The 24,290-nt window shown below is 39.9% G+C and overlaps 1 protein-coding gene across 3 annotated transcripts; it reads left to right on the top strand.

Moving 5' to 3' along the window:
- The first annotated feature begins 7,066 nt into the window (after positions 1-7,066).
- atad1a (ATPase family AAA domain containing 1a) lies at positions 7,067-22,759 on the top strand. 3 transcript variants are annotated; one of them, XR_005894346.1, is made up of 11 exons: positions 7,067-7,137; positions 7,790-7,990; positions 8,196-8,294; positions 8,429-8,549; positions 9,839-10,039; positions 11,036-11,142; positions 11,352-11,441; positions 11,869-11,919; positions 12,165-12,337; positions 13,777-13,998; positions 22,699-22,759. XR_005894346.1 is itself a non-coding variant. In XM_041043230.1 (10 exons), exons 2-10 carry the CDS (start codon positions 7,817-7,819, stop codon positions 13,904-13,906), a joined length of 1,146 nt encoding a protein of 381 aa, XP_040899164.1. In that variant the 5' UTR covers positions 7,067-7,137; positions 7,790-7,816; the 3' UTR covers positions 13,907-16,835. The 3 variants fall into 3 exon arrangements, 1 of the variants encoding a protein (XP_040899164.1); XR_005894345.1 differs by lacking the exon at positions 22,699-22,759 and adding an exon at positions 15,953-16,835; XM_041043230.1 differs by lacking the exon at positions 22,699-22,759 and having other exon boundaries at positions 13,777-16,835.
- The last annotated feature ends 1,531 nt before the right edge of the window (positions 22,760-24,290 follow it).

Below are 24,290 nucleotides of genomic sequence, written 5' to 3'. Positions count from 1 at the left end.
TATGTATGGTTATATATAAAGACAAAAGCACATATCACCTGTCACTGATGGTGTCTAGCCTGAAACCAAGGTGTTCTTTGGCAGGGGTTTTAATCAGCCAAGGTAAATGTTGTCTCTGGATCCCCCAGGGGGTGTAGTGAAGGAGGATGGGGGAGGATGGAGGGTGCAGGCTGTGACAGTGATGTGCCTCCTTCCATTAGCCAATCGTGGTGTGATGGAGACAATGCTAAATCTCCTGATGGAATCTCTGCGGTGCCACAGATAGGCTCCGCACATGCAGCCAGCCATCTCCATCATCTGTCTTCCCAGATGAAATATAATGGAGAAAATGGCCAATGGGTGATGGAGACTGATTCAAAAGAAACATGAGCGGTAATCAATATGGTTCCCTGTGCAGCCAAGCAACAGAAGCCTCCCTGCAACCACCCACTGCTTACCCCAGGCAAAAGTTGGGTGCCATCCTACTGCCTGTACGTAATTTATGATGAAGGTGTCACTCTCAGAATGATTCGCCACGGCTGAGAGAGCCCAGCTCATAACGAAAATAAGAGCTTTTTGTCCTCGTAAAGGAAAAAAGAAGTTGCTTGCACTGTTCAATTCTGTTTCGTTCATGCGATGATGGATTGATTCTTGGTATCCCATAAAAAGTTAGAACTGAGTGATGCATTTAAAGTGGCTGTGAATGACAAACGATACAGATGAAATGCTCTCAGGCCTTAGCTGCAGAATAGTTTTCATTTCAGTTTGCAGAATTTATTTAAAGGAATAGTTTGACATTTACTTCCATTACCTGAAAATTATATTGCTCAGATAGCATGAACAGATTCCAGGAAGCATTCCCACAGATTTCTGAAACTTTCTTCATTCAAAAGATAAAAGAGACAAAGACTCCAGTGAGATGACCCCAATGTGTCTACAGTACAACATCAGCAGATCAGACTGCGTCTTTATCAAAGAAACTCTTATTTCTTTTGAATTGCATTATGGAAGGAGGCTTATGAGCCATCATGGATGCCTATAGGTAACCAAGACAACTCAGCAGCAACAGAAAGCAATGATCAATAATGAATATGTGGCAGGTCATAGCTCAAGAGCAGGGTAGTGGGGGGGTTGTGTAGTTTTCTGTATCCACATGGGGTGCATACAAATACTCTTCTTTTCACAGTCAAAGCCAAGAAAAGTTGAATGTTTTTATGCTTGAGTTCTCCGAGGTTAACTGTTCCCGGGTTTTTGTTTCAGCGTGTAGACAACAGGTCAGCCATGACAGCAGCCCAGCAGGGGCAACGGTATCAGTAGGTGGGAGGTTGGAAGGGGAATTGTAAAGATGAAATTTTACTTTCACTGTCAGAAATCATTTGTATGTGATGTGTAGTGTGGTGGAGAGGAGAAGAGAGAACCATATGCAAGGAGCGTTTCAGTCATGGGGGATGTCATTTGCCAACAAGGGCTGAACAGTATACATACTGACAGTCCTCTCTGACAGCATCTACCCAGCAGGCTCCACTTCATCTGCACACTGGATGTGTTCTCCTTTATTTATTCATTCATTTCCATGTGGCCAAGTGCTGTCACTGTGATGAATGGGAGCTGGAACTGGCCAATTGTTTTCACTCAACAGGACAAGTCTCACACGCTCTGAACTTAAACGTCATCCTTGTCAGAGGGGCTCTGCCATTCTCATGATTTTTAGAAGCCCACGTAGACCCTGCCATCCTTCTCACTCGTACGCAGACACCTGAATTCCCTGGGGCTTTTCTTATTAAGATCTACCTGAGGAATTGGGGCTGTTCGCCTTAATTTCATCTCCACAGCTCAGAATGCTTCATGGTGGAGCCAGGTGGAGATTAGGGAGTCAGCTCCAGCTTTTCAGGTGAGTGGTGAGGACGTAACCATGGTGGATGTGTGGAGGCGGTGTGATGAGGCCTTGGAGCGGTTGCTGCTGTCTTGGTTGGCCTTTTGACAGCTGACAGCTGAGCCAGTTAGCCATCTGAAGCTGGTTTGAATCTGTGAAGCTCATTTGGTCAAAGTCAGAAACATTTTGGTACGTAAGATATCGCACTGAATGAAAGTTCCTACTTTTTATGATTGATGAGATACTGTAAGAAATCCTAATGCTTCTCTCTGGCATGTTGTGTGCTTGTGCTACATTAATGAAATTCAAGCTCGATATTTTGGAAGAGGCTAATTGACTCAGCACCTCTAGATTTATGCTTGTTCACTTTCTTGCTGAGATTTTGATGAAAATACTGTTACCATTCTCATGTCTGCCAGGTTAAGTATGGGAGTTGATTAGCTTAGTTTAGCATAAAGAAATAACACCACACACTCCCAAAAAACCACAACCTGTTGTTTTTACATTTCAGTTTTTGCACAGATCAAACAAACAACATCTAACATGTTAATTTGTGGACTTTAGAGAAGTTGGTGGGCACAGTTTTTTACCCTTGAATAAAGCCAAAGTAGCTGTTTCCCCTACTTTTGAGCTTGATGTTGACAACAACAAAATATTAAATGACATACATAAGTTAATTGGTGTCCTGTTTAAGTAGACAGACCAGTATTAGATAATAGATAGGTGGTTATTATACATTTCTTTAACAGCATTTAAAGTCAGACTATGTAAAAGACCCGGAGCCATTCAGATGAATATATTACAATTGTCAGAGGTGAAACTGGGACTGAATTAAAATAGAAGTAAAGTTCATGAATGTCAGATTTTATTTCAGGATGGATTTAGATCATCCCAACCTGTCAAATCAGTACTGCTGCTGTGTTTAATGATGCTAGTTACAACACTCACTTGCTCTGCCACAGTAATGTACATAATTAATCCACAGAAATGAACTGCAAATGGACCAAATGACCTTTCACCTTCTTTAGTACATCCATGAAGCAGACTGATAATTGCCACAGAGAACACTAAAGACAATGAACATTCAATAAAGCTGTTCGGAAAACGTGACTGTGTCTGAGTCAGTTAAATGTCAAAAGGCATGTTGCATGAGTGTTATCCTTTAAATTTCTGAATGATTATGACATTCAGTCGGTGATTTGCACAGCAGCTCTGAGCATGTGGAAAGGAGCTGGAGCACAAACACTGAGCATGTCATTTGAAAAGTAGATGAGGACGGCCAGCAGCCTGTCACGGATGATAGGCGATAACACGTTTTCATTTTACATGCAGGGAAGAAAGAGGTGTTTACAAGCCATCCAATGTGACAATCTTCATATCTGCTCTCAGTGTGTGCAGGTTGTAGAAATGAACACTTTTCTTCTGAGATCATATTTACTAATGTGAAACTTTTACACCATGACAGTAGCACTTGTTGTCTCTGGGGAACCTGTAGTGCTTCTAATGTGACATTGTGTTTGGATTTCAGACATCTATTAATGTAATTATAATTATCATGTTACACTATCCTAATTTGCCTTCCTCCTCTTGTCACTGTTATTATGTTTAACAATATAATCCTTGGTTTCAGTGGATAATTGGGTTGCCATTGTCGGCCTCACAGATGTTGACTACTGATACAAAATGCTACCTACAGCTGCCATCATTATCAGCCTGCTGTCTAACTCTACTTGACAGCACTCAATAACCAAAAAAGTAAAATAAAAAAAAGTGTCACTTTTTAAAACTGTTTTTTTTTTATGCTTTCTGTTACAGTATGAAATATTACAGAATATTTTTATTTACCACAAATTTCTACCCTGCTGAATCACTAAAAAAAAAAAAGATTTCCTCAGGCCAACAGGTCTGAAATCAGCCTAATCTATATTCATGGATGGATGTGCCATTGGGAATGCATAGTCTTCTCACATGTCTCAGGTGATAGAGGAGAAGAAGAAAACAAATTATCACACTTTTTTAAGCAGTTTTTTTCTTGCGTTATCAGTGGCTCTGTCACCATGGTGAGGCCCGTGGAGTTAAGGGAACTGGAGAAAGCTGTCAGTGCGGAGCTACAGCTGTAATCTTCCTTCTCTGGTGATGTCGGCGGATTGTCGGCTTGCGTGAGTTACTTTGGCAGAATGAACAAAGAGTGCGGGATGCCCGAGGAAGTCTCAGCACCATGTGAAATCCCTGTGTTGTGCGGTATCGAGTCTCACCCAGACATCGGTTCTTTCATTCATCCCTCGTCTGCTCATCCCTCTGTCTTTTCATCTATGTCGAAAGACAATGATTATTTGACATATAATAGACATGAATCATTTATATTACATCCCTGAACAGCTGGCAGCAGATAGGTGCCAAAAAGGGTAACCAGGAGCCAGAGTAGCAGCCGAGTTTCTGAGAAACTGCAATGGTTGAATGCAGTACAATGTGTTTTTATGCCTGCTGCTACTATTGTGTCATTAAGAATATACAGTAACTTCATGACTGATATTTTTGTTACTGCTTTCTGATAAATCACCCTTTATAAAGGGTTAGAAGATGTACCTAACATCTTGGATCAGTGACAATTAATAAGAACAGCCCTGGAGTTGCCAGGTTGTGAAAGGGCTCTCTAAATGCTGTTAATCCATTGATAAATACTTAAGGGTTTCACTCTTTCTAATAAGCCATCAAGTCAGCACTTAAACATCTCAACATCTCAAGTTGATCCAGATTCTCTATATTTTTACCCGGAGGGTAAGAGGTCCCTATTAAAGGGACCAGAAGTGTTACCAGTCACAACCTGGCAACATAAAAAGTTGTTCTTATTAATCAAGGATCAAGGAACTTTTTATTGTCATACCAGTACATTTACATGTACTGGTATGACAATACCAGTACATTTACATGTTTACATTTACATGTTATGGCACGAAATTAATGGCTTACAACTGACATAAAAAAGATGATAAAAATGATTTATTAACCATTAATATAGCCATTAGCCAACTTGAGACTTACATACTCTTTCTAAATTTCCATACTGACCACATTTCAAGCCTTAAGTCTCTGTCGTCCTTGCATAAGAGAAAACAACCACAACAGAATGAACCAAACAGACAACCCACATATGTTCAAAAGTAAATATAGAGTAATATATTGAGTGGTCCAGTTCCAGCACTTAAGTGTTTTCAAAAATAAATCCTTTTGGTTCCTCTGGGTAACAAGGAAAATAAATAATCAACTCCCAAATGATTCCTGATCCTGCTAGAAGTAATATCTCTTCCTGGGAGACTGAAAGGGTAATTAACTGCTGTGTGTGACCAACATTTACTGAAGAGTTGTGCAGTTTAACTCATGTAGTACATATCTGACCAGTGTTCACGCTGATGAAAAAAATACAATAAACCCCAATGTCATGAGCTTTACCTTTCATCATGAATTTGTATCTCTTCCTGCAAAACAATCAGTCTCCAGGGTCTTTTCTCAAAAGAGCTTTTATTTCAGCTCTTTTCTTGGCATGATGGAGATTGGCAGCCATGGGAGCTGAATGTGTTTTTGTTTTTTTGGTCTCACGCGCACAAGAGTGGTTGTTTGGGCAAGGTGCAAGGCGTTGTGGGAATGCGGAGCCCCGGCTGCACTTTGCAGATACACAAGCCTGCGCTTTCATGCCCACACCCATCAAAATGGCCCTGTCAGGCTGCTCTCTCCTGGGACTTGCTGCTGCAGTACAAGGGGATTAAAGCTTTTTATGAGGCATTTTCACAGCCAAAGGTGTGCGCAACAGCAGCTTGTGTGCCATTTTCCACAACAAGGGTGGACTTAACTTCTCTGGACTCTTCAAGCTGGAACTGTGCAGGAAGGAATTTTGCATCCAATTTGGGGAACTAATTAGGCTACAAAGAGGGGAGAGGCTCACACAAGTGCAGAGCAAGAAAGAAAAAAAAAACAAAGACAATCCCCCCTTTTCTAGCACATTGTTCAAAATCCAGTTCATTATACTCACAGTAAGTGTGGTAAACTGGGCCAGATTGTACTCCATCTCCTGTGGACTGCGAGGTGTACGTTACAATGAATTGTTATTGTTTATTTTTGCCTGAGGGGCGGCAGCATTTAAGCTGATGCACGAACTGTGAGTCTTGGGGGGGAGGGGGAATCCAAATGGAACCTTTGTATTCATTAAATCATTTGATGTAAAATGTTGTAAATTATGGATTTGCAGTATATTTTTTGTATCCCCCTATATTTCAGCTTTGTCTCAGCCATGTTACTCTATGCCTCACTGACGAAATCCTGACGTAGAGACCAGTCTGGATACAAGCTGTAACAGCATTTTTAAATTTAGCTCACAATCTGTGACAATTAACAATCCCTTTGGCCCATGTGTGATAAATTGCTTGTATGAGAAGCCCGTTTGTTATAGCCTTATCTTAGAGGCTGCTGTTAGGAAGACTGAATTATCCATTATCAGACAGCACTGGAAATGAGTGGAAACCAAACACAGATTAAAGTTTCAGATTTCAGCTATCTCTGTTTGGGATACATTTGCATGTAGCCTACCCCAGGACATGCTTGGGTGTTTGGTGTCCAATCACAGTCTAATCAAAGGATCCACAGACATCCCCAGGGAAATACTCTGCTTCAAAACATAATGTTGTGTCTTACACTTTGTTGAATGTAATTTACATAAATTTAAAATAGCTTTTGGTATATTTGGATGCATACAAAAAAAGTAAGTATTTTATGGAAAATAAGTTAATGATTTTTCTCAGATTACTCTGTGCAACATTTTAAGCTGCACACAATTATTATTTTTTTGTGGTAAAAATAAATATATTCCTCCAAAACTCCACACTTAATTTCAGACCTTTACAATTTGTCGAGATTTACTTATGGAAACCACCTATCCTTTTAAAACACTGTTTGGATATTGGATATTTTCAACAAACCTCCAAGTCCACTTCGAACTTTCCTTCAAAATACCGCATGAGCATTGGATCAGCTAATTAATGTCTAGTCCCACATATGTCCACTATTTTATTTGACCTTCTCTTCGTGTTCTGTCCACCTGCTGTAGTCATGCAGATGCTGTCCATGGTGCTGATATGTGTAATATCTGTGTGCACGTTCTGCCATCCAGTGTCTGGATGTATGAAACGTCCCGGTTCAGTTGACTAGAAACAAATTCCGGAACTAGGGTCTGTGTGTGTTCCTACCCGAGTTACAAAACGCGGTGCACCGTCAATGCGAGTATTTTTAATTTGGTAAGAGGCACTATTTTGTCTTGTACTTTATGAGGGACGTTGCATTTGTGTGTGCCAGCATACAGAGCAGAGGTAGTATGTTTAGTTCGCTCTCAGGTTTATAGTAAAATGTCACAATCCTGAAGTGACATTGTGGTATTTGCTAGCAGCAGCTGTGTTAGCTTTAGCTTGCCTGAGGATGCTAACTTGCGAATTAAAAGGATTTCGTCCTTGGTATTAAACCATGGATGTGTCTGTTATCGTTAAATTGCGACTTCGTGTCGGTATCTGGAAAACCTACTCAAATATTATAAACGAGTGACAGACGGGCTAGCTTTGAAAAGAAGAACTGGCATTTTACGCCTAACCTAATCAATCAAGTTTTTCAATTGGTTCACACTCCTCAGTGACATTCACGGTGTATTTTGATGGCTACCCGGGGCAAGCTGTGTTTAAAATATTGCCATTTGAATACAGGAGTGTACTACAAAGATTAAAGATCACACCACAGAGTGGAGAACAGCTGTGCCGGGACCAGACAGATTTGAATTGCAAACTTAAAAGCTATATGTGGTTCTGCTGACCTGCATGTAAATCCTGCTTTTCTGTGACTGCATTATTTGCTTTCTGTTTCTGTCTGTCTCATTCCTCTGCTTCCCACCTCTACGTCCAGCCAATGGTCTGATATAAGCCAGCAGAGATGCTGCTTAAAGACCTTCCCAGAGAGGCCCTGATGCGGCCGTTGTCCAGGAATGAAGTTGTGGGCATGTTGGTGAGGTTGACCATCTTTGGCGCAGCCACATACTACAGCATCAAATGGGTTGTTGAAGCTATGGATCCTACTTTAAAACAGAAAAACCAGGCCAAGAAAAGGGTATGTAGAACTTTAGCACATAACTGTTAAACTGGTAATTGATAAATTCTACGAGTTCAAGGTGGAGACTGCTGTTTGTTCATGCTCTCTGCTGTCAGTGAAACAGATGTGTTTAAGAAGTGAAAGAAATGATTGGAGCAGTGTTTCGTAGTCTATGTGTTATCCCCTTGTGTCTTCAACTGAATTGTGTGGCTCATCTCTCCAGGCAGAACAGCTGATGAAGAGGATCGGCGTGGAAGGCGTCAAACTAACAGAGTATGAGATGAACATTGCATCTCACCTAGTCGATCCACAAACTATGAAGGTAACAGTTGTAATCCTCAGTCCATGACACCAAGATTATCAATAAACAAATACAATTTTGTCTTTTTTGTGTAAATCCACTTTCCCAGAGTAGAACTCAGGCAGAATGTTTCACAATCCTCTACCTTCCTGCAGGTGTCCTGGAAAGATATAGCGGGTCTGGATGAGGTTATCAATGAACTGCAAGACACCGTCATCCTTCCATTTCAGAAAAGGCACCTTTTAACTGGATCCAAACTCTTTCAGCCGCCAAAAGGTACCACAGCATGTCAGCTAGGAAGAACAGATGGTCAAATCTTACATTTTATCGTTTTTAAGCTAACATTATAGGACAAAATAAGATAAACTTCTTGTAGTAATTGTGAATGATGTACTAATGGATTGGAAACACATGTACCCTCAGTTTTAGGGAACAGCGAGTTTCACTTTGATTTATTTATTGTTTCACTGAAGCGTACACTTAGAAACACTATTTTACACACAATATAAGATGTGAGCTATAACAGAATAAAACACATTGATTGATTGAAATTGTGGGCTGTAGCCAGCTTCATTGGTTGTTTATTTTAGGGATTTTGTGCCTTCAGCCTGTTTTTTTAGTGATCTGTCTTAAGTTGGATTGAGATCAGAAAGTTATCTTGACCAGTGACGACGATTGTTTAACCATAAAAACTCATTGGTTGCCTTGCAGGATCATTTTCCTGCTTCCTTGACCTAAAACTGTGGGACTGTGCTTAGAAAGAGAGACACTGTTCACTAAGTATAGATGTGGTGACCCTCAAAGTGCTGAAGAAAGTCAGCTAGAGTATAGAGCCAAAACAGTAATAACAGAGTCCCTGTTTCTGACTGGACTTTCTATCATGAATACAAATTATTTGAGCTGAAGTGAAGATATCAGAACTTGTTATAATTCCTCTCAGTTTGCCATTCTCTTGCTCATTATTGTTAGAAAGCCATCCACTACATTACGCTCCCATCTGGAGCTATGAGCCAAAAAGCATCTGACAGGATTTATGCACTTGGCAGCGTGACAGCAGATGATCACTTGGAGGAATACTTTACTTTCTGCTGTAGAGAGTTTTTACTGTTTGGCACAAAGCATTATACAGAGCTACGGGATGAGTCAACCTCCAGAATTAGCTGCTTTGGGAATCCAGTTCCATTCCTAGACTTCAAGCTTTGTTTGTATCATGTAACTTTTAAAATGTATGCCTGTGGGAACAGGTTGGTTTAGCTGGGCCAAACTTTCCCTTTGTACATGTAAGAGAACACCAAGTGAGGAAAAAAAAAATCTCCTCAGTTTCCAACAGTGGTTGATATGAGTGATGTTGTCCTTAAATAATTAAATCCATAAACTGAAAAGTCCTGAGTAAACATCAGAATTTTATTGTTTTCCTCAGACAGGGTTTATTTTACAGATATTCAAGTACAGTGCACTCTGAATGATATATGAAGGAATTTTAAAAGAATTTTGAACAAAAACACAACAGGAGCTTGAAAAAAGAACAATGACTCCAAATATCTGTTTATATTTTGTCCTTGCAGGTGTTTTATTATTTGGTCCTCCAGGATGTGGGAAGACCATGATCGCCAAGGCAACAGCCAAAGCCTCAGGGTGCAAGTTTATCAACCTGCAGGCCTCCACACTGACAGACATGTGGTATGGCGAATCACAGAAGCTGACTGCTGCTGTCTTCTCATTGGCTGTCAAAATCCATCCCTGTATCATCTTTATTGATGAGATTGGTGAGTGTGTTTTAACAGGGCACCTGTCAGGAGTGATTACACTGAAAGTGTTACTTTATTACACTGTCAGATTTGATTTCATCTTTACTCTTTCAAACAGAGGTGATTTAAAAAATTTGATTCCTGTATGGTTTTGATGTTTCATGCCAAAAAAGATTAAAGGGTTTCCTTCAGAATTTCATTCCTGTTAAGAAGCATGTAAAACCAGGACAAAGACATTTTTACAGACTGCCACCCCTGAAACTGTTAGGTTCATTCATAATGTCCTCAGTATTATGTCAGTGTTGGACAGGAATTTGGACACTGTGAGCACCCCCCACAGACAAAATTAAAGGAATTTTGAATCAACTATTAGCATTGTGCTAACAGTAGCTGTTTTCAGTGTAGCTATTGATGTACAGACGACTATCACTGGATTATTTAGTTACTAAAGAAAACTTGAAAATATGATGATTCTTAGTCACGTTCTACAATGTAAGGAGTATCATCATTTCTATGATTTCAGTTTAAGTCATACTGAATCTAAAAACATTTGCATCTCGTGTGTGTGTGTTTGCATTTGACAGAGTTACAGCTCCTAGAGGGAGTGTGGTTTTTGGCACAAATTGTGATAATCAGATGTTAAGTTACATTCACTGGCTCCATAAGCTGTGTTTCACAGCCACTGCTGTGAGCAGTTGTTTTCTGTTCTGTTCCTGTTGATTTGGGAACATCGGCATACACCTGTCCCTGTTACCTCATGCAGTATTTTTGCCCCACACCGCTTCTTCTTTGCCCCCCTGCAGTTTGAAAAACCTCTGGAGTAGGATAACACAACACGCTGAAATCCATCGGGACAATGTCAGGCTGATAGACCAGCAAATCGGTCTAATCCTTTTTCATCCCCATGAAACAGCCCAAACTGATTTCAGCCTGTTGGTCTCAGTTGGTTATGGTGAATTTATTGTAAATCCTGTTTTCATGCTTTGATTTTGCTCCTTGTCTCTTGTGTCTTAGAGTCATTTCTAAGGAATCGCTCCAGTCTAGACCACGAGGCCACAGCCATGATGAAAGCCCAGTTCATGAGCCTGTGGGACGGTCTGGACACTTCCTTAACCACCCAGGTGACACAGCCAAAGCTCTTTCCTATTTCGTTTTATGCCCACAAAATTGAGTCACACTGGTAAATACTGGGATCCTTCTTGTCTCTTAAGACCTGTCTTCTACAACCATGAGGAGCCACAGACACTAGCCTGTGCTGTGCTTGAGGAGTTAATGCAGCAGGTGTTTATTTTAGCATAATGTATTCACATTGTGATTCTCTTCATTGTAGGTGATGGTGATGGGAGCTACAAACAGGCCGCAGGATGTGGATCCAGCCATTCTGCGCAGGATGCCTGCCACTTTTCATGTTGGCCTCCCAGTAAGACACATATACATACACCAAGACAGTGTTTACGTGTGTAAACTAAACTGACACACACAAACACCTACAGTATGTGATATGTTTACTCTTCCACGTTGTTTTATATCTAAAATTTAGATACTTAGATACATTTTTCAAATGTCCACAGCAGTTTTACCCACCTCACTGCACCACAACTCTGCCTTATTTAGTGATAGAAACACTCCCTTATCATGTCAGATACACAGTAAATGAACGTAAATGAGAACTGAACACTTAAAGACCACTGAGGTGTCCCTAAACTCTACCCTATTCAAAGAATATGTTTTTGCAGGAAATGTATTTTCACATATTCACAGTTGCTTATTGATAGGTCCATCCTTTTTTGCTTCATAGGCTGCACATTAATCCACCTTTTTCCCACTAAGAACCACTGTCTTTGCAGAACACAAGACAGAGACAGGAGATCCTGAGGCTGATTTTAGCAGGAGAAAACGTAAGATGTTCACCTTTTCATCACAGTCAGCTGTGACAAATGATTCTATTCACAGCTCTTTTTTTTCTCTCTCAGAGACCATTTCACACCTGCTTATTCACTGTCAAATCACACTACAGTAGATCTGATTACCCATGAACAGTTGGCGCTTAATTGTCAGTAACAAGCATGTGCAAAGTATAGTGACAGCTAACAGATTAATTGAATATAACTGTCTCATATTGCTGTCCTGCTTTTCTGTTCAGTTGAGCAACGCCATTAATCTTAGAGAGATTGCTGAGAAGACAGAAGGCTACTCTGGCAGTGACCTGCGGGAGCTGTGCCGCGATGCCGCCATGTACCGAGTGCGGGACTACGTCCGCAAGGAGCAGATGAGGCAGATCGCTCAGCAGCTACAGGACGACCAGGAGGAGGAAAAGTATGACTCATTTTCAGACACCCACAAGATTTCATAGCCCTGGTGTCCTCTGACATTTCTTTGTTTAACTGCAGTACTTGCCCTAAACAGACAGAGGTTAGACCAGTGTGGGTTTTTTGAAAGTTGCTGTCAATATCATGTGGAGTGATGTATTTACTGACACTCTCAAACTTTAAATCTGACGGTTTAATGCCATGATATTCCCTCACATGAAGCATTATTTTACTGTACTTTTCTTTGCAAAACATTCAGGCTTTTGAAGCAGTACTTATACTGTGGGATATTAAATGTAATAGTGATTAGAATAACACATAAATGCACACTGATGGATATTACTGTGTTGAATGCTTTAGAGTGAGTTCGGGTTGAACACACACACACCTCACACACACAGCTACTGGAATATGGATCATAAAACACTCTGTGTAATTAAAATGAATGATATTAGAGGTGAACCTTGTTGACTTTAAAAACACCTGGTATTTTATGAAAGGCTAAATATCTGATCTGATCTGTGTAACCAATCCTTCAGCTGTTGCTAAGCGACTACTGAAACCCCTCTTCGGAGCAATGCATTATTGTTAAAAGAAAGAAATATTTCTAACTTTTAGATTTCAATAATCTAAACACTGAACACTAAACTGGCTGAGCTCTCTGCTGATATGATACTGGGTGTCAGCATGTGCTTTCAAGTGAATAGTAGCATGCAGAAGCAAATGCTAAAGGCTCTCTACATGCATGCAGCCTCATTGTATTTTCTCAGTAATCAGTGCAGATTTGATCCTGTGGTCTTTTCAAAAAGGCCCATTGGTAAGTTAGTTTGACCCACCGCAGAATTATTAAAATAAACAGATGAGAATTAGCTACATGTACAAATAGGAATGTGTATCAGATATAATGTGACCAACTTAGTCATCATGTCAGGATCAGGAGGGAATATAAAGCAGTATAACATCATCACTGAGGTTGTGCAGAAGAAGAACAGTAAAACTTATTGAGATTTAAAAAAAACTGAATCAAAATGCAGACTATGACTGAAAAAGTGATATGAAATATGTAATAAGTCAAACCTCTTTAAAGGTAACAAAGCATATTCAAATGAGAGAGATTATGGGGATATTTCCAGACAACATTACAACAAATTGTAAGCTGTAAGTGTGTGCGTGTGTGTGTGTGTGTGTGTGTGTGTGTGTGTGTGTGTGTGTGTGTGTGTGTGTGCTCACACTTGAAAAGTGACAAAATGGCTGTAGTGTAAGTATACTCAAAACTGTCAGTATGCATACTTAAAAACCCTTGAATATGGGCTGTTGATGGACATTATTCTCCCACAATGCAATGCAGGAAATAAAGGAAATTTTAGCTGTATGGAGTTGGGAAACAGCTGATGTTTTTGTATGCCTCACTTCCTGATCTCTGACCTCTTGTGTCCTTTGCTCCAGGCCTGTGGATGAGGAGCGGTTGCGGCCGGTCACCCAGCTGGACCTCCTCTTCGGCCTGGACAAGATGAAAGAATCTAAGCGGGCCACAGCCTCCATGTTATCCACTGTGTCAGAGGTTCCCCTGGACTAAACAGCAACGCTGATGGGAAACGTTTTCTTCTCACTTTTGTCCACAGTGTGTTCCAGCTCACCAAGGAGACGGACTCCTCCTCCATGTCTGAGGTGCAGTTGGCCAAACTAACAGACAGCAAGACAGCCATATGTTTATTAACCTTTATTTATTCAGGCAGGGGTAGTTCTGAGCATGTTCATTTTCAGCACAGCTCCACCACATGTGTACAGTTACAATACAGTCAGAAATCTACAGTCTCCTCCTGCTGACACTGACAGCTCCACTGGAGTGATTTACAGTCACTGCCTTGCTTAAGGGCGGCATGACAGTATGTTCGAAAGAGCAGAACGCACTTTTCATAAAGTTTATGAATCGGTCTGAAGTTGCTGCTAGTAATACTGCAAACTACTCTACTACACCACCATACAGCTTATACACAATCATGACCAAAAGGGATTAAACATGATGAGGCGTTCAGAGTCAGATCAGTGTGATCCTCTGATGTTTGCTGCTTTATTTATAAATCAACTATCACTCCTATCATTCTTTTTAGGGGAAAAACATGTTTGAATGACAAAGACTTTATCACTTTAAAGTGCTATTATCCTAGCAAGAAAGGATTCAGCTGAACCAGGTAGTCAGAAGTCTCATTACACTATATTCTCTGCAAATGTTGTATGAAAGCAAATTATGCAGTAATGCATTTCAGTGATATCATTTTTCCCAAATATCAAGTTGTTTAGCAAAAAAAAAACAAAAAAAACTTGCTTTCATTTTTGGGAATATTGATATCCACTCAGAGTATTAGTCATCATGAATGTAGTACTCTTTTTAAATGTCAGATGTAAGTTAGAATATTGAAAAACAACTCCACCTCTGTTTCTTAGCTGTTGTCTTCTTAACCCAAACCTTCTTAGGTTAAAACTGAAGTGACGATTGCTTTCTCCTGCTGGATGTGCTGATTCTGACCTTTTTAAACGCTCACAGAAAAATTGAATGCAGTCACTATTTGATGTCCATGATCATTCAAATCTTTTCTTTTTCTTTAATTGTGTCTCTGCTTTTAAAAGTAAGAGAGGATGCATTTAGCCAGCGTGTATCTGCAGCAGTGTGATACTCATCATGAGTTACGAGTTACTTCTCCCAAGGAGCAGTAACTCGTTCAACATTCAAAATGTTTATTTTGAAATCACAGTAACATTTAATAGTTAAATTTATTTCTGTATTCCTAAGGTCAACACTGCTGTGGATGCTATCAGGCCACAGTATCTATATGACAAAGAAGAGGAAGAGCAGAGCAAAATTAGCCACAGGGGAAATATAACATGTTGGCTCAGATAAACAACCGCTACGTCATTCCACTGTGAATTGGTGAGACAATAGTCATTGTACATTGTGGCAGGACTGTTTCAGTTTTAGGCATAAAATCAATCACCTCACAGTGCATCGGGTCTGAAGGGCCAATATATTTCCCAGAGCAGTCCTTTAATACCTGTAGACAAAAGCAGATAACAAAATAAACATTCACATGTCAAGTGGAAACAAGGTCACCAATTAAACCCTTTAATAGAATCACAGCTGTAATGATCTGAGCCGGGGGCAGCAATAAAACACACTGTTACATCCTATTATCTCAATAATCATTATCGTCCTACTAAATGGCTGTAAAAATATGCTGTTGTGTCACTGCTCAGCCCTCTCAGCTGTTAGCAGGTGTATCGTGCGTGTCGTGCCGTATGCATGTGTGTAAAAGTAGAAGCTAAATCTTGGGTTAGAGTTTAGGCCAAGACTTTGAATGCAACTGAAGTTACCAAGTCTGATGAATTTTCTTTTAGTGCATTTAGTGCTGCTTTGTAACACAAAGTCTTCTGAGCTTCATCATTTTTTTTCCATCCAAAAAAAAGAAAAACAATAGCTGACACTTCTTCATGTCATCTCACCAGTGTTTTTCACAAACAAGGTTTATTTTTGAGTCACATTTATTGTGGCATTATCATTATCAGTGAGCCCCCATTGTTTTACTTTGAATGTTTTTAATAATGAACTTTTCTTGTCATGTTTCAGACATCAATCAACAACTGACAGCAGTGGCTGTCACTGCAACCCACATCAGGGTTAATTTTTATTTTTACTTTATGGAGAGCATGGCTTTGAAATTCAAAATTCTTTCAATCAGCTGTAGGTCTGAAGTTGTTGTTGTGACATGGCTTTCTGCCTCCCCTCTGTCTAAAAGGCCTCATTATTTTCCATATGGTCACAGCATGTGTTCATGGAGCTGTTCATGGGTCTCCAGCAGACCTTTCTCCCACACAGCCAGAGCAAGCCAGGCCATATTTGTCATTCAGCCGTGACCACATGGTGGCACTGTAACTTCACTATCCTGTTACTGAGCAAGCGTTACAGGCTGAGATATGGACTGCTTTTATATAGAGCGGTTTTATATCGTTATGGGGAGACAATGAAACAGAGGAACCTGCATACGGGATTGTTTCTCCTCTATTGGTTCATTCAGTGATATTTAGACGTCTGTTGCTCTTCATTAGAGAACCTCAGGTGACAGTTAAAGGTCAAAATGTTGCCATGTAAGCCAGTTACTGTGTCGCTGCAGCTTGCAGGTCTTAGTTACCTTCCTTGGAGAACGGTAACACTTGTGTACATGCTTTCCCTCAACGCAATATCACTTACCAGGTCGTTCATCAGTTATGTGGCAGAGACTGAATTCTATGAATACTGTCTCAATATGCAGCTACTGTAAATTATACTGTCAGCTATGTGTACGTGTTGAATATGAAATGTTAATCATGAGCTGTAAAGTGTATTTATTAAATTACACTGAAGAAGATATTTATCTTTCAACCAGCAAAATGTTACCTCTATTATTTCAGCAAGGATTCCACTATTTGTCTGTCCTGTCTTTGGTGTGTTAAATGTAATAAATCTCTTCATTCCCAAAAGATAGAGTCCAACCTGTGAAGATTCCAAACAATATGTAGTATCCCACACCTACTAAATACTTAGACTAATTTTGTATATTAGCGTATACATGTATGAATGGTAATTTTACCAAGGAAAATGTTGATTGTGGGGGTTTTTTTGTTGTTGTTTTTTGTTTTTGGAACCACATAGCTGTGGGAGTCAGCTATTTTACTGGAAATCTGGAACATCATAAATTGTTTGCTTCTGTTGGAGATCTCGTACACCTTATAAGCCATTACTGGCCACAATCAAGCTCTTACTCTTTCCCCTCTGCTGCTGTTTGCTCCATCTTTACTGCTGGTATCTAGCAAAACCCCCCATAAGTCCACTTTTCAGGACTCGCTGATGGCCGAACAATTTTAAAATTGTGGTCTGAGTATTTAATGGATGTCTGGCCAAGTGCTGTAAGGTCATGGAATCTGAATTACCCAGTCTCAAGGGCTATGCAAAATAATGTTAAATGATTTAAAAGAAAAATGACAGATGTTCATATGACAGCAGCTACTTGATAATGATAATGACTCAGCGTCTGGTTTAAGCTTGTCTTGGCCACTGTCCAAGCTCAGACTACACTATGTACCAGCACCTAACCTCTGCTGAATTAGCTATTTCCACTCTTGCCCACATAAAGGTCTGACTGCAGTAACTCCATTCAACATCGCATTCAGATCAAAGTTATAATGCATGCTTTATGAGCGGACTGTAACTAAAGACTAAGGGCTTTATCATTTTCAGCCTTGCTAGCAGTGTTGGTTGGTTAGGTCACCAAAAAAAAAAATCATGTAAATTTTGTAGAAAATAGGCCTTTTTCAGGGATAAAGAAACTGGTTAACTGTTTAATGGGAAGCAATACTGTGAAAATGAGAATGAGAGAAGGACAAGTAACAAAGGAAAACAGGCTGGTTGGTCAGGGCTTCATCTTACAGCAAGTTAATGACCCAGAACAATAGAATGAAAGAACTGTGCCGTCACATGATTAAAACCAGCACAGTCTCCGAATTTAAACTAGATGGTTTGGGATGAACTGGGCAGACGGTGCAGCACATGTGTGGAAACTTGTGCAACACTAACTTTGCCAACAATCTTTTATTTTCATTGAACACCACAAGTGTGTTCAGCGGCAGAACACATTTATTTTTAAAACATTTAGTATTCATTTGTTCTATGATTTAATTTCAGAGTAAACTGAGACATTACACTATGTAAATTTCAGTAACGACTAGAAAAATGGAGGTGTTCTTTTGACCCGTAGTGTAGATATGAAGATGGACATAAACATCTAAAAGATCAGAAATCTTTGGAAAATGAAATACATCCTTGAAAACTTTATGCCCAAATTTATTGCAAGAGTCTAAGGAATTGTGGCAGTGCCTCTGCTTAACATTCGTGACATGCACTTACACCAGGGAAATACTCTGTGTAACTATTAGTGCAGTACTAATCTATTCAACCTGTGTGGAGTAGGTATGTGTGTTGAAGGAGATTTGATGGGCGAAGAAGCCATTTCCACCCAAGAAACAGCCCACCCTCCTAAACATGAGGCATGACTGAGCATTATGTTGACCTTTCTCTGCTCTGCACATGCAAATAGCAGACTCCCCCACCAGCACTTACGATGACAAAGCAGCATTTAGCACACGGTCACTCTAAGCCGATTCATCTCCTCTAAGATCTAAGGCATGACTGTGGTCTGGCAGTTACCAACTAAGTTAACTAGTGTATTTTAAGAAAGTGATGCCATTAAGTGCAGATGTCGTTGCCTGTAGCTTGAACAGATGCTGAGGTTATGTTTACAATTCTGGCTTTAATGAAGCAAAGTCTGTAGCGATTTCCACCAAGTTCTGCAAAAATGAATGTCTGATCTTTGACTCAGAACCATTGATTAGTTATTCATAAAGCTATTGATGAGTTATTCATGAAGAGGGAGTCAAAGTGAAAGTCTCCATTCGAGCTCTTTTCAATTAGAGAGCAGCTCCCAGTCGATAAACATGATGGAAGGAGCTCTCCCCCGCAGCACAGCTGGCTGGAGATGTCAAAGACTTCCCATGGAGAGGAGAGCTCAGATGCGGATAGATTCACTTTTCTCTGGCCACGGTTTGTGAGTACAGCAGCTCTCAGCGCTGGTCTGATGGTCTCAACCTTTTTTCCATCAGATAGGAGCAGTGGAGAGTGTAAAATGGCCCCACTCTGCTCTGTGACAGTCCTCTGAAAGCCTCAATGCCATCGGACATGATCGAGCGAGCCCAGAGAAATCCACGGCAGCTGTTATCCCTGCCACAATTCTCAGCAGGATATCCTGTTGCCTGCTGATACTCAGGGTTTTATAGCTGGAGCAGATAATTCACAAAGCCATATTGCATAAGAATATGAAGGGCTGCAAATAGGGTTCAAGGGGTCCTGGAAAGAGGCTGTTGAGAGGTGAGAGGACAGAGTTTATTTGTCCTGTTTTGTAATCAAAGAGAAGAATGTGCGAAATGGTGCTGGGTCAACAAGTAACATCTAGGACTTTGTCAGTGCTGAGGCTTTAAACAGGCAACTGCCTCGGCTCTGAAGTGCACATTTTACTCTGACTGCGGTTTATCATGCATCTTCCCTATTAATCATTCAGGTGCTACAGGCCTGAAATGTTGCACATACATATTGTAAATACTGTAGAAATGAATGGTATGTAGAGCAAACTATGTATTCATATTCCCTACATATAGACTCATAACGTACTGTTTTTTGTTTGTTTTGATATGGTGTGTTAATGTATGTGTACCTTTTGAAGAAATAATTTGACATTGTGGGAAATACTCTTTCTGGTTCCACATTCATGTCTGTATGCTAATTATGAAGCTACAGCCAGCAGCTAGTTAGCTTAGCTTAGCACAAAAACCATAAAGTGATTTTTCAAAGGTAATAAAATCTGAAGCCCATTTATTACCATCATATCTCGTCTATTTAGTCTGTACCAAAACCAAAGTGCAAGAACATCAGTTTGTGTCTTTACAGGACATTATAGAGTGGACCATTTCTTGGCCAGGCACAGTGACTTCCTCTAGTTTTTATGTTTTGCATTATTTGTTTGTTCGTTTGTTTTTGTGTTTTGTTTGTTTTTGTTTTAGAGGTGCGATTCAGTAAATTAGTTTACCTTCGGACAGAGCCAGGCTAGCTGGCCCTCGTTTTTACAGTTTTATGCTAAGCTAAGCTAACAAGATGCTGACTAGCTTCATATTTAACATAGTATCAGTCTTCTCACCTAACTCTTGGCACGAAAGTGAATAAATGCATTTCTCAAAATGTCAAACTATTCCTATAATTGTTGATGCCTTCTTTAAGAAGAAACTCAATTTCACTCACATTTACTCATATTTTGTTATTTAATAGCATGGCCTGAGTATGGTTCAGCTTTAGAGACAAATCATTAGTCACATGAAAATTTGACTCTCCAAAAAATGGCAGCTATTCAGGGACTAAGCAGCTTCATTTTTGGCAACTATGTGATTTGGAAGTTATCCAAAAAAAATGGTTTCTTCGAGTTTTTATGAGGTCAATGAATCTTCAATGAAGAGACTGTAGTTTGTTTTTATGCCAATAGTGATATGTGTAGTGACTGTCTTGCAGGCTATATTGTGTGGGGGGGGGGGGGGGTAATGGTTTAATATGTTTCCCACCCCCATGTGGAGATCCTGCACCCACAGGGTCTTCAGAGCAGCCTCAGTACGTCTGGGACTCTTTGGTTGCATGTTGTCTGTCTCTGCTGGATGGAGAGGAGAGGTCTTGCCTACATTAACCTCCCAGACCGATCTTTGCATGAACTTCCCCTGAAGGGAACACTTTGATGGTGTTTGTGCTTCATTATTTGTGTGAGTGCTGCAACAGTATTTCCCTAAAAGCCACTGACATAATCCATAGGAGTCTCATTTACCCTTTACCAGGATGCTGTAAAGTAGGGGCAAAGGAAAGTGATGTAATTCATGTGTTGACACCACGTTAAAATGTCTTTACAAATCAACTAAGCTTTGTGTAATCATTGTAGACTTTATGGCCCACGGTTTTTTTTTATTACTGTTTCAAGAAAAAGCCTCAAGGATGGCTACACATCCTGTGTTCATTCAAGAGACAGTCATGCAGTAAACGCTTGACGTGATGATCGTTAAAAGTCAAATAAAACGTTCATCCTTTTATCCTTGAAGGACGAATGTGGAAACAAGAAGCCATAAATTAAATTTTGGACATATATGAGATCCACAGTGTATGTGAAGGAAAATACTTGAGAATATCTACATTTGAAATATGTTTTTGTGTCAGTTCCGTTATCATTATGGGCCCTGTAAAATTCAACAGAATCAGCTTTATGCTCCATCATGCTTCATGTTATTACAGCTATGGAGTTTATAATTGATAGTGTTATAATGGCTCTAACATAATGTTTTCTCCAGCTGCAGGCAGTATGATAGGCTCCCAAGCATAATGATGCATGATGAGACACAGCTGATACACAGCTGGCCTGCCCCGCTTCACAGTTAGCTGTCTGTTGTCTGTCTACCTGCAGAGATGTTGAGTTGAGTTATCCGCTGTCTGTGATCAGGAAAGACAACCAAGGCAGCTTAGACTGAGTCATAAGCCACAATCCAAAGGTTAACACTCTGAATTTGGTTACTGTGGCAGGTGTTGTAGACTGCAGAACTGTTCAGAAAAATATAAAGCGAAGAAAGAGAGAGAGAAAAGCTATGAAGCAATATTAAAGGGTAAAGTGTGTTAAGACATAACCTTGTTTTTGTTTTAAAATACAAAATCAAAACTGAAATACAAGATGCTTCTGTAATTTAAAAATCTCCTCACAGCATAAGTTTCTCGTGTTATAATACACATCCTAATTTGACAAAATAATTTCTATAAGTGAAAATTAAAGGGAAAAGCTCAAACTGCATTATATCATTCATAATGTCTTCAAATTGGGACTTTTTGTTTTGTAATTTTACTGTACAGTTTCTGAGGAAATTAATGGAAATGTCAGCTCAAATTACATTATACCATTCATAATTTTCATCAGATTTCTGCCCAGTGTGATTTCAGACTTGATTTACCTTTTAATGAAACCATTGGCTTCAGGGAACTGAGCTGTGTCTCTGCATGAGTAAAGCCACTAATAATTGTTTGAATATTTACTGCTCCATTATTTTTCTTTCCTTCTTTCTTTTCATTTCCAGAAGTTGTAAAGAGTCCTCACAGCCCAACTTTTTTTTTTTTTATCCAGCTTTTCTCTCACCTCTGCTGCCTCACACCTAACTAGATGAAAGGTCAGGTTGGAGAAGAGGCTGCTACATTAGCAGATGTAATTGGAGTGTCTGATGGCCACAGCACACGAAATGAAAGGTAATCAGAAGGTGTGTAGCTGTCAGAGTAGGTGTTAAGAGAAGGGCCAGCTCTTAGGGCTTACTGCTGCTGTTATTGAGCATCCCTCCTTGGACTGAGAGCACTCCAAAATCAGAGGTACAGCTCATCTTTTCCATGAGTGCGAACAACAAAATTGTCAAGGAAGATGTGTGTGTGCGAGTGTCACTCAAGGATGAGTCGTGACACTGCAGTTATGGCCTCTGATGTATTTATTGCGTATACATGCAATAATGCATATATTATATAATGATTTTCTGCTTATGTTGCGTTATGCCAACATGTTATTCTGTCAGGCACATGTACCTTCTATAATAACTCTGACTGGTGTTTTGCATTAGGTTAGTAAAACAGAAGTTTGCTATTTAGGAGATCTTACATTCTGATCCCAAGTGAGTCAAATGAATGCCAAACATATTAGCCGCTTATAACAAACTACTTGTGCTTGGTGTTAGGAGCTGAAGTGAACCTGAAGAAGCGTGCGAGGGACCTGGATGGAGTGAAGAGAGCAGGAGGTAATGTTGTTGAGTGGGACAGTGGATGTCTGCAGGAGAAGCAGAACAACTAAAAACTACTCTCCCAGCAAGCATATGAGAAAGAAATGCCAGGTGAGTTGTCAGAGGAGCCCATTGCAAATGCAGATGGATTATAAGATCAGTATTTAGCATATCCGTTGTCCTTTGGCTATAAAAATGGGTTACAGTTTATTGTGGTGAATGTGTGGGCTAACGTTAGATGCCTGGCTCAAATTGTTATCCCAGTCCGGTCGTGTTTGTAGGTGGGATTAAGAGCAGGGAAGCCATCATAGCTAGCTACCTACATACATTTGTGAAAAACAGCATAAGCTAAAAATGGAAACAGCAACTGTGACAAGCTACTGATGGAGCAAAACTAAACAACATCTCTGTCCAGCAGAAATCAGCTAAAATGAACATTATGTCACACTGAATGAACATATAGTTTTTATAAATACAAGTTTACTGTCACAATTGGTCGCAAAAGAAAAGTAAGCAGCATGTAACATGTAAAATATATCAAAAACCATCTGCAGAGTGTATGTATGTCTGGTGACTGTCGACCCCCTGCCATAAAGGGTGTGGGACTAAAGAGTCTGCAGACTAAATTGCTTGTTTGAATTGATATTAATATTATAAATTGCTGCCACTCGTCAACATTTGTAAATTCACTTATGGTTTCTGGATGTGAGGAAATGAAAGGAATCTTCTAGATCAAAAACATGCCAAAGTCCAAGCTGGATCCCTTGTTTTGAAGTGACTCCATCAGTGATCTCACAGTAAACACCAAAAGCAATTAACTGTAAAGGGAACAAATTTGAATCACACTAGATAATCCAGAGCTTCTTAAGGAACTAGAAATCTTCTGGAAATGTGCCATACAACTGAAACATTTAAATCTTGTCAACACATAAAATATATTTTTAAATTCAGACCATTACGGAGAAGCATCATACTGTATGCTACATAATGAGTGTTATACATCGTGGTTTCAACTTTTTGTTCACTTAATTTTAAAACAAGAGTTATTCAAGGCGATGGCATCCAGCATAAGTCCTTGTATTCAAATAAGATGAAATAACCTGATAACCTGATATTAACAACATCATTTGAACTGACCAAAACAGCATCAGCCTGGATTATAGTTATAAGAACATGGCCCAGGTCAGAAATCTGCTGCTGCAAACTTTCTCTATTACCGTGCCCCTGTGTCTAATGAAGGCAATATTTCCTATAAACGTCCAAGCCAGTCACAAACACACCAACAATCCATGAAAACTGGCATAGCGCATGTTTTTTGATGAATGAGTATTCATTTAAAACATTGTTTACTGGTGTTTTTTCATGAATAAGCTACTTTTTAACTTGGGCACAATAGCTCTGCTGCTCACGCCCCTCTGAAAGAGGTCTAATGACACCCTTGCTATCACCCACTGAACATTTCCTTCCTTCCTTCCTTCCTTCCTTGCTTCCCTTCATCGTCTTCATCTCATGGAAAGACAGAAACGTTAACATAACAGCAAAGCATCCGA

Source organism: Toxotes jaculatrix, chromosome 7 (assembly GCF_017976425.1).
Source record: "Toxotes jaculatrix isolate fToxJac2 chromosome 7, fToxJac2.pri, whole genome shotgun sequence".
In the NCBI taxonomy this organism is placed as follows: Eukaryota; Metazoa; Chordata; class Actinopteri; family Toxotidae; genus Toxotes; species Toxotes jaculatrix.
The sequence above is the reverse complement of the archived record's forward strand: the minus strand, read 5'-3'. Positions and strand labels throughout refer to the sequence as shown.

Excerpts from the sequence above, each read along its gene's own strand:
- atad1a (XM_041043230.1), top strand. The coding sequence starts at position 7,817 with ATGCTGCTTAAAGACCTTCCCAGAGAGGCCCTGATGCGGCCGTTGTCC. Across the intron at positions 10,040-11,035 it reads CATCTTTATTGATGAGATTG|AGTCATTTCTAAGGAATCGC; the intron begins GTGAGTGTGTTT and ends CTTGTGTCTTAG. Across the intron at positions 12,338-13,776 it reads GACGACCAGGAGGAGGAAAA|GCCTGTGGATGAGGAGCGGT; the intron begins GTATGACTCATT and ends CCTTTGCTCCAG.